Source organism: Equus przewalskii, chromosome 22 (genome assembly GCF_037783145.1).
Source record: "Equus przewalskii isolate Varuska chromosome 22, EquPr2, whole genome shotgun sequence".
NCBI classification, from domain to species: Eukaryota; Metazoa; Chordata; class Mammalia; order Perissodactyla; family Equidae; genus Equus; species Equus przewalskii.
In genome coordinates, this window is record NC_091852.1 from 48,320,871 (window position 1) to 48,337,061 (window position 16,191).

At 52.0% G+C, this 16,191-nt stretch overlaps 1 protein-coding gene and 1 non-coding gene across 12 annotated transcripts in view; both read right to left on the minus strand.

Moving 5' to 3' along the window:
- UBAP2 (ubiquitin associated protein 2) overlaps positions 1–16,191 on the minus strand; it is a 120,045-nt gene that overhangs the window by 1,431 nt on the left and 102,423 nt on the right. For 7 of the 11 annotated variants that reach the window (XM_008530986.2, XM_070590272.1, XM_070590276.1 and 4 more), the window contains 11 exons: positions 15,153–15,366; positions 12,107–12,146; positions 9,753–9,936; positions 8,750–8,819; positions 4,605–4,800; positions 3,834–3,925; positions 3,556–3,603; positions 1,049–1,127; positions 634–839; positions 276–375; positions 89–196 (listed from right to left, as the gene is read on the minus strand). In XM_008530986.2, the coding sequence (XP_008529208.2) occupies positions 89–196; positions 276–375; positions 634–839; positions 1,049–1,127; positions 3,556–3,603; positions 3,834–3,925; positions 4,605–4,800; positions 8,750–8,819; positions 9,753–9,936; positions 12,107–12,146; positions 15,153–15,366 (1,337 nt within the window). Of the gene's footprint in view, positions 1–88; positions 197–275; positions 376–633; positions 840–1,048; positions 1,128–3,555; positions 3,604–3,833; positions 3,926–4,604; positions 4,801–6,730; positions 6,790–7,138; positions 7,454–7,906; positions 8,114–8,749; positions 8,820–9,752; positions 9,937–10,356; positions 10,574–12,106; positions 12,147–15,152; positions 15,367–16,191 lie in introns of those variants that run through there. The other 4 variants (XM_070590278.1, XM_008530989.2, XM_070590279.1 and 1 more) reach the window with 4 other exon arrangements.
- On the minus strand, positions 10,585–10,666 carry LOC139078814 (small nucleolar RNA SNORD121A). The gene has a single exon (XR_011531925.1). It is a non-coding gene; the product is annotated as a small nucleolar RNA SNORD121A (small nucleolar RNA).

Consider the following 16,191-nt stretch of genomic DNA (forward strand, 5'->3'; position numbering starts at 1 on the left):
GCGCGGTGGGGGAGCCATGCCTGGGAAAGAGCCAGGCTAGGAGACAACTACTTGGGGCCTCCGTCCGGAGAGGAGGGGTAGACGCTACCTTTGCCAGGCCCAGAACCTGCAGACTTGTTTTGGGCCTGCGATGATCCACCATAGCCACCCTTGGTGTAGTCTCCTGCGGCTGTCCCCTGGGTCAGGTCATCATAACCTAGCAGGCAGGGACAAGAGGCATGTGAGCGAGGCGAGCCTGTCCTCCTGCGGCTCTCCACGCTGGGAGCGCCCCTCACCTGTGCTGTAGCCGTGCTGGCCGTAAGCACCAGCCTGCTGGAAAGGGGCGGCGGGGGTGCTGAGGCTCACACCATGCTGCTTGGCTGAGGCCGGAGGGACCTGGCGAGGCAAGAAGAGGCCTTAGTGGAGGAACGGAGGTGGGGGGCCAGGTACCCCTGGCTTAGCCTCGGGCAGCAGGTGGCACAATCACAAGGGCCCTGTGCTCCTTCGTGCAACATATGCTGGATCTACAAACAGATGGGAAGGACCCCCGCCCCCGTCTAAGCATTCCTGAAGGCCACGGGGGACTGCCTGGGATCGCCTCCCTCCCTGCTTTTGCTCCCCGGAGCTGGAACAGCACGCCCCACAGATACTCACAAACATGGTGGGCCCATACTGGAAGGCACTGGGCACGCCTGGGTAGTAGGGGAGGCCAGTGTAGCTGTAGCCAGGTGGCAGCGCGGGATTCAGGAAGGGCTGCTGGGCTGTGTGGTGGGCCTGGGACTGGCTCTGCTGGGGCTGAGCCAGTGTGGTGGGGGGCGCAGGGGATGCAGAGTCTCCTCGGCCAAACTTTGTGACATCACCTAGGAGAAGAGAGCACTGATTTCAGTCACTGCTCCTTATCCAACCAGGAAAAAAGCCAGACTGACTCCTGCAAACAGGAACAGTTTGGCTCCCAACACAACAAAGAAAAGATAGCAGGCCTCTCTCAGCCCTTCTGCTTGTGTTTCCAGACTCGTGGGATCAGCTACAGGCCCGTGCCGCCCACTCCTCACCCCCTGAACAGACTAACCTGAATATGGGTTATTAGCTAGGCTCCCATCTCGGCTGGCAAGGGCTGTGGGCGTAGCAAAGGGAATTCCATAGTAATCCTAGGAGAGACCAGGGAGGCTCAATCAGCAGAATGGCCTCGCCCTGCTCCCAGGACAGCCGACCCAGCAGGCAGCACAGGCGCTCCCGGGACAGACTGGACTGCTGGGACATCACACGCACACCTCCAGCAGGCAGCTCTCACAGAGAACCTAAAGCAAACGATGCCCACTGGAGTTGTGCAGTGTGGCAGCCACAGGGCATGCAGACACACTGCCCCATCCCTCAGCCTTCTGCAGGCAGAGCTACTGGAGGCCCAATCTCACACATCCATTTCACACCGCAGATGGATGCTGCCAATGCCACAGGCCAAACCAACTCGACTGGCTCTTCCTGTGTAAGAGATTCTAAAGAGCTGCTAGGAAAGTTGACTGGACGGTAGAAACCTGAAAAGGAGCCAGCAGGAGAGGAGGTGCCTAAAAGGGTTAACAGGGATCAGGGCAGCAATGCCAGGTAGGAAGAGGCGCAAGCAGGCCCCCAGGTAAGGTCCTGAACTGGCCTCTCCCCATCCGCTCTGTGCTGGCAACACGGACATGGCACAAGAGCTGCGGGAAGTGTGGCCGCCAAGAGGGCAGAACACAGTGGAGGTCTGACACACACTGCACCCTGGCGTCCGAGCCAAGAGAAAGCCGTCCTGCTTTCTTCATGGGCAACAGCGCCTGGCCACAAGCAGAAGCAGCCACCCTACACCCTCCTCCAGCCCGTATCTCCAAGTAACCTCCAGGAAACCCAGAGCATCCTCAGCCCAGAACCCCAGGAGGCAGCAGGACTAGGAAAGCACTAAGCTGCTAAGACACACCTCGGGACAGGCCTAGAGAAGCCCAGGAGGAGGAGCTCTTTCACAGAAGAGAAGAAAATCCAAAGGCAGGAACTAGGCACAAAAGTGCCAAAGGCTAATACACCACCAGAGGGGAAAATGAGAACAAGGGATCTCAGGAGGCAGGCTCCCAGGGAATTTCTTCCAAGGCACAAAATGATAAAAGAAACAAGAGGCAGGATGACTCTCAGGGCTGGGATCCCACTGAGCCACTGCTGGGGGCCTCTGGCCAGGACCTGTGCAGACTCACTCAGGACCACGTCTTATGTTATATCCACGTCTTATGTTATATATGTTATGTTATTTCTCTGATGCCTGGGGCTCCTGAACCAGATGGTTGCAAGATTCCCTCATGAGCGTTAAGGGGATTCGGGCCACTTCCAGTTCCCCTTCAAAGCCCTAAGGCTCAGACATCCCCAGAGACCCTAAGTTCTGTTAACCACTCTAGAAATCTGCCATCATGTCTTCAACATCCTTTCTGAGCCCTCTGGGGACATGGGTAGCGGCTGGCGAGTCCAGCAGGCCATTGGGGAACAGTAGGATGGGCTCCTGGTTTGCACAGAGGGGAAGGGTCGTCCAGCTACCAGCAGCTCTGCCTCTGGAAATACGTCAGCAGACGGAGAAGAGTTCTCCTGAGAGACAAGAGCTTCAGCCACTGGGCCTGGGAGTGCGAGTGATACCTGCAGCTCCCTGAGCTCTCTGTGGCCAGGCAGAGGAGGGGGCAACACTCACGAGGAGTCGTCTAAGGAAGGACACCCCACTGGGGAGGAAATCCCTTCTTGGGGAATAGGAAAGACCACATCCAGTGAAGGGGTGCCAATGTCCCAGAAGGTTTTTACTCTCCAATAATATGACAGATGCCGTGGGCTGCTGAAAATTATTAGGAGTCTGGGCAATGTCAGACCAAGAAGGGAATGGTGATGCAGGAGCCCGCAGGCAGCTGGGGCAGGGAGCACGCCTCCTGCCGCACCCCTCCACTACTGCAGGCCTGGCCACAGGGCCACCCCAGGGAAGGCCCAGGGCCTCCTCCTGGTCACAAGGGTCAGAATAGAGATGCAGCCCTGGCCTAAGAGTGAGGCTGCAGCAACCAGGGAGATCCTGGGGCCAGCATGCTTGCAAACAGAGATGGCAGGCCAGACCCAGATGGGCCCTTAACCACGGTCAGCTCCAGCTGCTCAGCTGGGGGCAGAAGAGCAATGCTGCCATCACAAGCATCACTAATGTCCACTTTAGATGCCAAAGACACTGAATGGCACTTCAAAGGAGAAGACTATAAAAACTCTAGAGGCAGTAACCCACCCCACGTCTTGTGTCATATGGGTTTTCTTTTAAGAAATGGGGAAGGGGAGTGGGGGAAGAGAAGGACCCAGATTTAGTAGGGGCACTGCCTACCAGGGCCCCAGGGCCTAGTGGTCTTCAAGTTCCCCAGGGATGAGCATGTGACACCACTCACATGCCCAGGCTATAGTCACCCAGGCACCACCACTGAAAGGAAGCATCTTCCTCAGCTGTGGTGCTGAGGGAGGACCTGAGGGCCAGGCAGGGTAGCATTCAAGGCCAAGGGAGGAAGGACATGTGAAAGAGCCTGAATCCCCCTGCCACATCCCACTTACCACTGGCAGCCGGGACTGCAGCATCTGGAGCTCATCGTAGCCATAGATCTGTGTGAGAACCAGAAAGGGTGTCAGGGACCACACACCACAGACCATCCCCCAGAAGTCCACGTGGGGCCCAAAAGCTGGCTCAGCTGCTGTGGGAAGATGCCCTCCCTTGATGGAGTCTAGATGGGGAGAAATACAGGGATCCGAGCAGCAGCAACCCAAGGCCCCCTTTCTGGGTGCCAGCCCGAGGCCAGGGCAGCCAGTGGTCAGGGCCTCCCTGGTACACTCACCGGGTAGGCGGGAAGCAGTCCTCCGGGGCCCACGAGGTACTGGTTGTGCAGCAGGGGTGGCACCCCCTGGGGCAGGTTGGGGGGTGCTTTGCCTGTAAAGGCAAAAATCAAACAGAGTGAGACTCCTCAGCTCCTGTGGGGCCAGGGGCTGAGCTCCCTGTCACTGTGCTACCCCAGAAGCCTCACGACCAAGAGGGGAGGGAGCAGCTGAGACACACAGGCCCTGCCAGGAAGTGGGGGAGGCAGAGAGCACGTATCACCACGTCCAGGCTGTTTCCACATCAGAGGGTTCTGGCCCCAACACCGCGCCCACCCACTCCTGAAGGTCACACTGCACTGAATCTGCTTCCTAGAACAGAAGGCAGGCCGGCAGTGGGCCGGGCTGTGTTGAAGGGGCTTTGAGCAGTTTCACCAAACCGCAGTTTGCTTGGCCACAGACTGCCAGGACTGGCTGATGGGCAAGCAGCCACACAAAGTGGCCAGGAGGAGCCCATAATAGCTGCTCCCTGGCCCCTCCATGTCACCCTGTCATCTCGGCTCCAGGGATGAGTGAGGACAGAAAAGACAGGAGCTGGAAGCACAAAGGCTGCCAGAAATCCTGCCCAGGGGGAGTCTGCCCAAAGACCAACCTCACCCATCCCCATGTCAGCCGAGCTCCCCTAGCTGATCTCCAATGCTCGTGGCCATGGCAGCACCTCTGGGCATTGTCCCTGGGAAGCGTGAACCATCAAGCGGTAGGGGGTGGGCAGGAAAGGTTTCTGAAGCACACACCTGAGGTCACCAAGGGTGTGGCCCGGGTACTGCTGCTGGGGGCACTCATGGTGGTCCCACCCAGGCAGAGGCTGTTCACTGCGTTCACGCTGCTCGGCAGGCTGAGCCCTGAGGACACGGCACTCGAGGCGGATGTGGCTGCTGTTGAGAAGGTGGCTGAGGACTGGAGAGAAGGGGTGCTCTCCATGCTCGCATGCTGGCAAAACAAAAAAGCCAGGACACATGGACCTGGGGGCAAAGCACGGGGGTGCGAGAACCAGCCTGGCACTGGGGCCTGCAGTCTCAAGACTCCGACATGGGGGCTCTGTGGCCCTCACACTGCAGCCAGACAAGGCCATCGGGACACAACTCATAACCTGAGTATCAAGACTATTAAAATGGAGTTTTATGACCAAAACCCTCCTAAAACTCCTTAAAGTTGCTCGTGCTTTGGGATCTGAAACGAGGCACAGAAACCCCAGGTAAATCTTAAATCAGAAATGAACACAGACCATCCAAATAAGAGGTGAGAAGTCCCCTCACAGAAAAGCAGGCCGTCTCAGGAGAGTTGACATGGGGCCACAGACTGCCCCGGTCAGAGCCCTCTTGGGCTTCTTAGCTACTGTGATCTGATGAAAGTCACAGGTGGCCAATTGAGGCCTTTGCTCCAGAACCTGGTGACACTTTGCAGGCCACGAGGGCCTGCGTAGAAGGGTATGGCGCACCCCTACGCTTGTTGGACAGGATTGCCCTAGGAAGGGTGAAATCCCGCAGAAAGCCCTGAACAGAATGAGTTCCTGCCAGAATCCTACCCAGCTATTCAACTCCAGCCAGTGACACGGGACCAGGAAGGCCTTCGAGGGCTGAGGGGTTGGGGGAGGAGACACACCTGCTGGGGCAAAGCAAGGCCTGAAGTGGGAGGAAATGGCCCTGTAGGACAGACCAGCCTCCAACCAGAACATGTCCAGAACAAGGAAGCCTGGAAACTCCTGGAGGAGAAGTCGAAGAACAGGGAGCCCCAGGAGAGGGGCGCCTCCTGTCACACAGACGGCTCTGTGCAGGTCCCGGCCCCACAAGCTGCCCTATCAACCAGAATCAGTTCAGCAAGGGGAAGACAAGAAAAATCATGGTCTCCTGGGGTGTCCCAGGACTCCTGTCCTTCAGCCTAGAGAGAAAGACCCAGGGTAAGGAGAGTTCCGGGAGAGGGCGAAGGCCGTGCTGGCCAGCCCCGGCACCCCCTCCACAGCCCTCTGCACGGAGGCAGGCTTACCACCCAGGACCACCCGCCACAGAATCGGGAACAGCTCTGACCACTGTGCCAAGGCGTCACTGGTCACTGGACTTTTCAACCTTTTAACCACTGGACAAAAAGTGAACCTTCTGCAGTCTGGGGAGTGGGGGAATCCACCGAAGAGCAGTTTGCTAGAGAACTAGCTCCTGACTTGGTGAAGGGAACTCGAGTCACCCAGCAAGCCTCTCCTGCCTCCAGCTGACCCTGACAGGGCTCCTGTCTCTGCCCTCACCTCCCAAATCTGTTAGGGTGATCAGGGGCTGGCCTAACAACACACCACGCCCCCTGAAACCATGCGCTCCATCCATCCAGTGTGGCTGGCAGTCAGCTCCTTGAGAAGGGCCCAGGAGAACAGCTGCCCCCAGCCTTCCACGAGGACGCGCGGGAGAGCAGCCTGAGATCCCTGCACCGCCTTGACGTGGGAAACACTATGACAGACTATGAAAGACGAGACTGAAGTAGCTGACTACATAAAAATCAACAACGACATGACAGACCCAGGAGAAACACCTGCACCTCCCAGCACCAAGGGCCACTGACTAGTCTCCCCAGTACAGAGTGCCTGGAAATCAACACCAAGGACCCGGCAGGACAAGGCACAAACAACAGAAGCAGCTCACTGAAAACAAAATCTAATGGCTTTGTGATACGTAGAAAAGATGTTCAACCTCATTCAATTAAAGACTATCCTGCCAGGTCCTTTTCCTATTCACACACTGGAAAAACACGAATATTCGCTAACACAATTTCAGGAGGCGGTGGGGAAACAGGGCAGCCCAGTCACTGCCAGCGGTCAGGGGACAGGTCAAAATCACTGTGCAGAGCAATCTGGCAACTCATATAAAGTAACAAATACCTAGTGATTCCACTTCCAGGATTTACTCTCCAGACAGCCACACGCACGAAATGACATACCTAGAAGGTTATCGAAGGCAACGTTTTAGTATCCAGACTTGAAAATGGCCCTCAAGTTCCACCAGTGGAGGACTGATTAAATAATGTATGCAGTAGAGCTAGGGAAAAAGAACAAGGAACTCTATGTTTCAACATAAGTGGAGATGTTGAAGGACATTATGTATGGAATACTCCCCTTTATCTTAAGGAAAAAACAAAAGAACAAAGGCCAAAGGAAGAGGGAAAGTGACTGTGAGAGTGCATTTTCTATTTTATGGGTTACAACGCATTCTAGGGGATGAAGAAAATGGGAGGGAGAGGGGCAGAAGGAAGCAGGCGGAGACAGACCTCCACAGTACTTCTCTCTTACCCTCTCGTTACTGAGCCACGACTGTCTGAGCAACGGGGCAATTCTGTCACAGCGATGAATGTGGGATCCCCAGACAAGGCAATTCTGGCTGTGGCCGTTCGGGTGTCTGATCTGAAGTCTGTTGCTAAGACACGGAGCGCAGCTAAGCCCTGCAAGCAACAGCACTGGGACCCAGCACACCAGTGCCTGGGGACAGGAGGCCAGCTGCCCAGTGCTCACGACAGGCACAGCTTACGGCTCCCACCAGCAGACAGGAGGCACACGCAGGTGGGCAGGCACTTCCTCCAAGGGCAGAGGCATCCACACTGTGCTTGGCTATGAAGACGGTGGCCATGTATTTATGACAAAGAATTATGCGTAAGATTTCACGTGGAAAACTACAGTTTGAAAGCTACAGGGTTAGCCAGATCCTGAGGGAGGGAGAGAACTGACCCTGCTCCATCAGCTCATTCTGCGGAAAATGGCCTGAGCTCTTCTTCAGAGGAAACACCTTTCCCGAATTACCTGACTGCCCTGTTCATCTGTACTCTAAGCCCCTCCTGCCGCAGGGCCCATCTCCCCCAGCCCTGCCAGAAGCCTCCTGTCTCCCGGGAGAGGGACACTGTGTTCTCGCCAGCACCCTCTTCCCACCAATCTTTATGCTCAAGTCTCTCCTGGCTTTTCGTTAAGTCTCCTCCCCACACCCTGCCTCCTCGCCATCTCACGACCGCTCAGTCCTCTGTCCACCCCAATCCAGACTGGCCCCACCACGGAAACCATGCTCCCCACCTCACAGCTCGGGGAGCCACACTCCAGTAACCGCCATCCAGGGTTCCCCTTCGGCTCCTAGCCGCACCGCACTGTGCGTCTATCCTTCGTGTCCACACGCCAGACTTCCTTCCTCAATATCAAGCTTCCCCAAGTCTCTGCCTCTGAGCTGGGGAAGACAGCCAGAGACGGCGCAAGAAAGATGCACAGAACACCTAAGACCACAACAAGGAAAGTCCCCACGGCCACCAACAGGCCGGAATGCAGCTACACTGACTGGGCCAAGAGCCAGGCTGTCAGTCTCAGAGAGGGACGTGTGCGTGTCACGTGGCAAAGGACGGGTATTCCTCATGTGAGCTGTCCCTTTTCCAGAACTTCAGGCATTCTCTCCACAACGGCCTTCACAAAGTAACAGGGCTACCCAGGAACAGCGCTCTCGATTAAACTTGACTTTGAGCGGAACCCCAGCTGCAGTTAGCAAGGAGCCGGCAGCCTACTTTCCTCTAAAGAGCCTGCAAATACCTCAACCAACAAGCCCAGAAAACAAAACCAACCCTGCCAGGTAGAAAGGTCTCCTATAACAAACAGGGAGCTCAGCAAATTCTTGGGAACAAATTCACCAACCGACAGCCCTGCCCATCACACATCTGGTCTGGAGAAGGAATTCCTCCATGGAGGCATGAACTTAGGAAGCAAGACGTCCTCCATGGTGCCTAGGAAATCAACAGCTCAAACCACGTACCTAGGTTGAGACAGCCACGCAATTCAAGATGATCTCAGATAGTCAAATCCACAAACTAAAGCCCCTGCGTGTGACTACTGGCTGGGCAGGCTGCTGGAGGAGGGAGCCCAGAGGACACTTACTGTGTGTGACGTGCTGGAGGAGAGTGCTGCGTGCGCAGAGGACAGGCTGCTCTGATGGCTGGAGAGTGAACTAGAAGACAAAACAGAGCACCACGTGTCCATCCCACCTGCCACTCCACAGGCATGGGGCCCACGTGCCTCGGTGGGCTAGATATAAGCCTGCCCCGTCCCCTCCAGGGAAGCCCCTGCTTCACACCCATCGTTCCTTATCAACTTGGAGCCCAGTTCAGGTGTTCTCCTGGTTAGAAATGATCTAAAGGGTCACTTGCCATGAGTATCTGGGACATCCTGGCCTGGAAACCTCCAAAGCCAGCTTCAGTCAACTATAACCATCTGCTCTTTAGACTGTAAAACTAAGAACAGCATTGCACTAAGAACACTGCCAGCCTTGGAGACCCCGTTAAGTCTGTGTGTGAGGGAAGAAAGTTCCTACATTCAACCCACATGCCAGAGTCAGAGCCTGAATTCCTATCAAATCCAGAATTCAGATCAAACGCTTTTGCTCCTGGCTAAAGGAAGAAAGAGGTGACCTCAACTCAGAAGACACAGACAGAGGACCAAACAGCACCCATGCTCCCAGCCCCTGTTCTGGTAACTGGATCTCTGAAGCCATGACAAGTGCAAGTCAGAGACCTGCTCAGAAACCCAACACCATTCTCACTCCATGGCCCAGTGACATGGGCCCAGAGCTGAAGGAGAGCAAGGCGAGGCTTGGGGCCCCTCCTGAGGGTCAAAGGATAGGAGCAGTGACCCCTTGGCTCCACCCCATTCCCAGGGGCCCCAGTGCCGTGTGACAGCAGAAGCATTACAAGCAGGCAAGGTTTTCATGTCTGGTGTTTCTGAGACTCCACTCAGCCCAAGCCTGTGCTAGAGCATTAATACAAAGGCCAGGATGCCGTGCTGGGGCAACGAGTGGGTTTTCTTCCTGGGGAGAGCTCCCTATTAGGGAACCAGGACTTTGCTGCAGTGTGCCTCTCATTCTGGACCCATATTTTCCCCATACCTGCTAAGCTGAGAGAGGGGGCTGCTGGACAAGTCACCAGGCTGGGACAAGGAGGGCAAAGTGGCAGTGTGCTGGGAGGCGGAGGGCAGAAGCGTAGTGCAGGAGGTGGTGCTGGGCAGGGAGCCCACAGATGGGAGGGCGGAGGGAGAATCTGTTGTCTTTGGAGCTGGAACGGATGAAGTAGCTGTAAGAAACAGATCTGTTTAGCTCCGGAACCAACCAGGAGTATCTGAAATATGCTCAATGTCTTGTGACATGTTGGGCTCGGCTGAAACATATACAAATTTACATTCCCCAGGGAAAATGCCCAAGCATGTCACGACTAGCAAAAGGACACGCAACCGTCAGATACACAGGACTCAGGAACAGAGCAGGCAATGACGTCTTTATAATCATAAACTGTCCTGTGATGCAGATGAACTTCTCTCAACCAGAGGAACCTGACCCTGAGCCGCATCCAGCAAAGGTGAGAGGCCCAGAGACCAACACGTGGGACTGTAAAGCGAGGCAGATGTTCCTCAAGAGGCACAACAAGGGACAGGGAAACGCTGGTGGGCCAAGACCCCCACGGGTTAGGTCTCTGCTTCTATCAACTCAGGCTGACCTTGTGGAAGCTCACAGCCAACTGAGGGCAGGCGGGGGCTGAGAGCCCAGGTGCACTGTGGATCGTACACATGCCCCAATTCTGCACGGATGCACACCTGCTGGCCAAGACCTGCCTTCAAATGCACAGGCAGCATTCCTTTGTGTGTGCCGAACGGAACAAACCGCAGAGCACATGAATGCGCTTAGTAGGCTTTTCCAAAGAACGTGAATGCAATCAATCCTGGCGGCAGAAAAGACTCAGTTTTAGTGATATCCACACATACAACTCAGATATGTGCTTGGAAGTAAAGCATCATCGTCTTTTCCAGTCAGGGAGGAGGAGCAACCTACACTTCCTGCAGGAGTCCCTGGGAGCCCAGTGGAAAACACACTCGTCTCTAAAAGGAAGGGCAATTCGAAAACAAACATAGGCGGCTACAGGGTCACCACATAGCCTGGTGGGTTCTCAGAGCAGTCGTTACACTCCTGACAGTCTATTCCAAATATGGCACCTGTTCTTACAGCAACCAGATGAAGACATCACAGACGCCCCTGACCCAAAACTCAGACCCCAGCTACCTCCCTGGGTCTTGGATCACATTGATAACAGGTGCACAGAAAGCCTGTCAAGGAACGTGTGTGTGTGTGTGTGTGTGTGTGTGTGTGTGTGTGAGTGAGAGAGAGAGAGAGAGAGAGAGAGAGAGAGAGAGAGAGAGAGAGAGAGAGAGAAATGGGTGGAGAAGAGAGTATGGGAGATAAAAACCTATCTAAAATGCACACTGTTTTCCAGACATTCCATATCTCATTTTAAATCTCCAGTAACCTAGCATACCTCTATTTATGCTGGACCCCACGTCTAGACAAAAGAAGCCTGCCACCAAAGCTGGTGGGATGAGAACTTCTTCTAACAGCCAACGTTCTCAGAGCTACCAACTATCTCCAAAAAGCTCTGGCAGCCCAGCGAAACCAAAACCAACTCCAGAAAATCACATGTCATTTCAGCTCCAACTGAGCCCACTCCTGGTCTGGTTAAACCCCACGTCCACCCTGAGAAACTCCTAAAGGAAAGAGGAGTCTTTCTGGCCTCCACACCCTCATCGCGGATCCTCATTCACTTTGCTGAACGGTGAACGGAAACCATCAACAATCACAGATGAGCCAGCCAAGAACAAAGGAAGGGAACTGCCACTGAAGATTCACCTGCACCATCTCAGCGACCACTGTGCTGTACGAGTTGGGGGGCGGGGTCCCCTCACTTCCTTTCAAGTGTTTACAGTGAGCAAAATTTTATCCCTCTTCCTCACATTCGTCCGTCAGACCCTGAAGGAAATGAGCATGTCTTTCCTGAACTAGCACACTCATTTTTGCTCTAAAAGTCCTTCACATTATTGGAGTGAGAGCCCTGTAACCATCTTGGAACCTGCGCCTCTGAGCAAAGTACCTTCAAATCCATACTGCAGTCTACACTCGGGGTGCAGTGTGACTAGGGCAGAACACTATGAGACCATTGCTCCTTGCTGCGGCTATGCCATTTCTACTAACCCTGCCAGCTACAACCTGGTCACGTGGAAGCTCTAGCTGAACTTCTAAACCCTGCCAAAGAAATGATGCCAATGATGGATCAGAAGTAGCTATTGGAAAAAAGGTAAAAGGACTATTTTTGCAGAATTAGCCCCTGGCCTATTGTTTTCCCGGAACATCGTAAGTTATGCTCTTTTTCTGGTTGGTTCCCACCAGCGATGACAAGAAGAGGTAGCTTCCATACTTACTGTCTACAGTCTGCTGACTCCGACCACCACCATGTCCATTCTACAAAGAAGAGAAAAGAACGTAAGTCAATCCACAAAATCAAATGAAAACCCAGATGACTTTCTATGGGGATTTAGCCACAAACATATGAAGTACAGATTAATCAAGGGACAATGATCTGTTTTATTTTGTTTTTTAATAAAAGGAGAAGCAATATAAAAATTCTTAATAAATCCCAAGTAGCTGACATTTCTGAAAACCAGATAGGGTATTTAGAGAAGTTACAAGGATACAGCATAAGACCCGAATCACAAGAAGCAATGAAAGTCCTAAAACGTATTAAGCAGTACAACGGGCTTAGAACTCTCACTGTATCAGAATCACCACAAGCCTTTCTGTCTCACGCACATTCTGTCTCCTGAGTACCAATCATGTAAGAAAGAAAATGTTTCCAAATTATAACCAAGATAACTTTCATACAAGGAATTATCATGTTTTATATTATTAGCAAAATGGTTCTCAGAGAAAAAGAGATGTTACTTTAAATGTGATTTTTCTCAAGTATGTGGGCAAAGAGTGTGTTAGGACAGCGTGGTAGTCCCAAAAAGAGCAGAATCTGAAAACAAGTTGTTTGAGACAACCCCAAGGCACTTCACTGGAGCCTACACACAGGAGGTGCCCTCACAAGGAAACCTTTTGCGTCCAGACTGAGCGGGGGAGCCACGGCATAGAGTGACTGGCAATGGAGCTTACGAGGCTCAGAGAGTGTATGAACAGTATCACACGATTCCACATAGTATTTCATTTCACTCAGTATTTATCCAACAATAGACGCAGATGGGTGGGAGCAATCCAGGTCCTGTTCTTCCGCCTCCCTCTAAACCAGGTCATGGCTCACTCAGCATACACACCCGGCATCGAGCATGTGCCTCCTGAACAGCACAAAGCCTGACATACAAAGTCTTCTCAAAACGACACCAGACGCAAGAATAGAAAACGAGAACAGATCTTAGGAATATTTCATTCGACCTTGAAAATCACTTTTAAAACACAAACAATGAACCTACTGACAACACAGAAGCCACGTCCTTTGGGATGGCAGAAATTCTACACAGAAGACAGTGGGAACAAAAGTAGAAAACTAAAGAGAAGTATGAAATGGTCAGCAAGACGAGAAATCTGCCGGAGTTTTCATTTGACCAGCTGAGCAAGGAAGGAGCCGAGCAGAGATGTGGATGGGCAGGACCAGAGGCAGAGTCAGAGCTGGGATGCGAAGGTGCAGAGATGACAGAGATTCAGGGCTGACGGTACAGTCTGATTGATGTTCTAGAAACGACAGACCACACTGCCCAAGAGAACCTTCTGCAATAATGGAAATATTCTCTATGTGCACAGTCCTAGACTGCAGCCACTAACCATATGTAAATATCGAGCATTTAAAATGTGGTTAGTGCATCTGAGGAACTGAACTTCTAATTGTCTATTTAATGTAAGCAAACTACTACATGTTTCTAGCGGTTACCATATTGGAAAACACAAGAATAAACTTCTTGTTAAAGATGACAGATCAAGACTATGGGGCTTTTTTAAAAATATGTAAACCTAGAAAGACAAACACAGGTGAAAAAAACGATAGCAACAAAATTTTGTACACTAGAAAGCATATACAGAATGGTAACTGCCATAGCCAACCTGGTAAAGCCAAACCCTAGGCCAGCAGTAGGGAACTTACAGCAAAGCGCCGTGCCAAGCAACTCAGTACTTATCTAGACAAGATAACCGTGCAAGTGGAGTGGAGGCAGGGCTAAACGTAGCAGGACTTGCTTAAAGGCTGCACAGAACCAGGTACCCCCGCCCCACACTCTACACGGCAGGGTGGAGACCCCTTCCCACCTTCTCCCACAGGCTCTACACATCACTAAAAGGGTAACACACGGTCAGGGGTTACTGTAAAAACAGATGATCAAGTCAGTGTAGACAAAACGAATATTCCAACACAGCCTTCTCTTCCCACTAGGCCATTAAGACACTGACACACAAGCAGAGGCCCTGCAGGGAAGACTGGAAGAACAGTCCAGGGAGAACCTAAAAACGCTCAACAGAAAAGGCCCAAAGAGGGGCACCAGCCCGGTGGCACAGCGGTTCAGTTCACACGTTCCTCTTCTCAGCGGCCCAGGGTTCGCCGGTTCAGATCCCGGGTGCAGACATGGCACCACTGGGCAAAAGCCATGCTGTGGCAGGCATCCCACGTATAAAGTAGAGGAAGATGGGTATGGATGTTAGCTCAGGGCCAGCCTTCCTCAGCAAAAAGAGGAGGATTGGCAGTAGTTAGCTCAGGGCTAATCTTCCTCAAAAAAAAAAAAGAAAAGAAAAGGCCCAAAGAGGCTGACAGAGGAGTTCCCCACCCCAAAGAAACAGCCTGCCTGAGCGGTCTCACATCAAAGCCCACATTCAACAAGCTACCCCCATAAGCCAGAGCCCTCAGTTAACCTTCTAGTGTCAAGTAGGTGGCCTGGAATCACCAAACACTTGAGGAAAACATCTTACATAAAAGATGGAAAATAAAAGGAAGAGAGAAAAAAACTTTTCAGCTGAGATGTACAAATATCTCCTGAGAATCTCAGAAAGAAATTTAATAAAAAAAAATGTACCCAAATTTCTGCTAAGCCAATTCAACTGTTTTTATTATTTTCATGTTCTCATACACACTTCAAAGTAGCTCTCACTAGTAATGCTCGAACATTTTTGCCTTACAAGAAACTAAAATCTAACAGATAAGACTCCAGTCCCTCCTACCCCATCCACACCACTCTGAACAATCTCAGGCGCACCCTTATACGAAGCTTCGGCCTCCAACCACAAACTCCGGCTGTGGGGACTTGAAACCCAGGCTTCAAATGAGATGCCCACTATTAGCAAATTGAGCAAACTACAAGGATTCTACTCCAAAGGTTAGCCAATTTCTACAAGAAAAATCTCATCCACAAAGCTTAATTTCCCGAACTACACATCACATTGAGCTCCAAAGAGGATTTTCTACAAGAAGGAATCTGAAAGACCGCTCACCGTGATAGTTCCTGGGGCTGCCTCCGTGGGGCTCCCAGGCCTTTGGTATGTGGTCCTGTTATGCACAGAACTCTGGTCATAGGAGGAAGATGCTGTCACTGGGCTGGCGGAGCTCAGCGTTGAGCTGGTCAGACTGGAGGAGGTGGTGACTGAAGTTGTGTAGGTGGAGTTCTGTACTGCACTGGTCATCGGTGAAGAGGTATTCAGAGAATCACTACAGAGAAGAACAGGTGTCAGACGTAACACTGGGGCACTCTACATGGCTTCAAGAAGTAAAACTATTTCATCACTTTGTCATAGTCTAAACTAAACACACATGTCTGTAATTACAAATTTATACTACTGCATTCTTTAAATGTATTAATGATGCAAATATGATTCAAAACCATCGCCCCCACCAACAAAATCAGATACACCTAATTTGATTGACAGGCAGGGGGACATCTTTAAGAATCCTTAAGAATCTTTAAGGACTCCAGATGTCTGAGACCATCTTTAGAAAGGGAACCCAAGCAAAGATCAGGCTTTGGCTCTGGAAAGCAGAAAAATTAATAAAATAAAATGTAAAATCGGGGATTCTCTATAAAATATCCCACTGAAGAAAAATAAGTGTTGGCAAAGATGTGCAGAAATTGCATCCCTCACAGATTACTGGTAGGAATCAAAATGCTGCCGCCACTGTGGACAAGGTCTGATGGTTCCTCATATGCTTAAACAGAAGAGTCACCCTACAACCCAGCAGTTCCTAGGTGTATATCCAAAAGAAGTGGAAGCATACAAAACTTTGTAACTGAATGTTCATAGCAGTAGATGCACAACAGCCAAAAAGGGGAGACAACCTAAATGTCTATCAAAATGAATGGATGAAGAACACGATTCTATCTGCACAACAAACCACTGTTCGGAAACACAATGGACACAGGCTACAAGGTGGATGAACCTCGAAAACACAATGCTGAGTGAAAGGAGCCAGAGACAAAAGGCCACAGGTTGCACGATTCCAGTTAATGAACATCCAGAAGAGGTAAATCCAGAGACA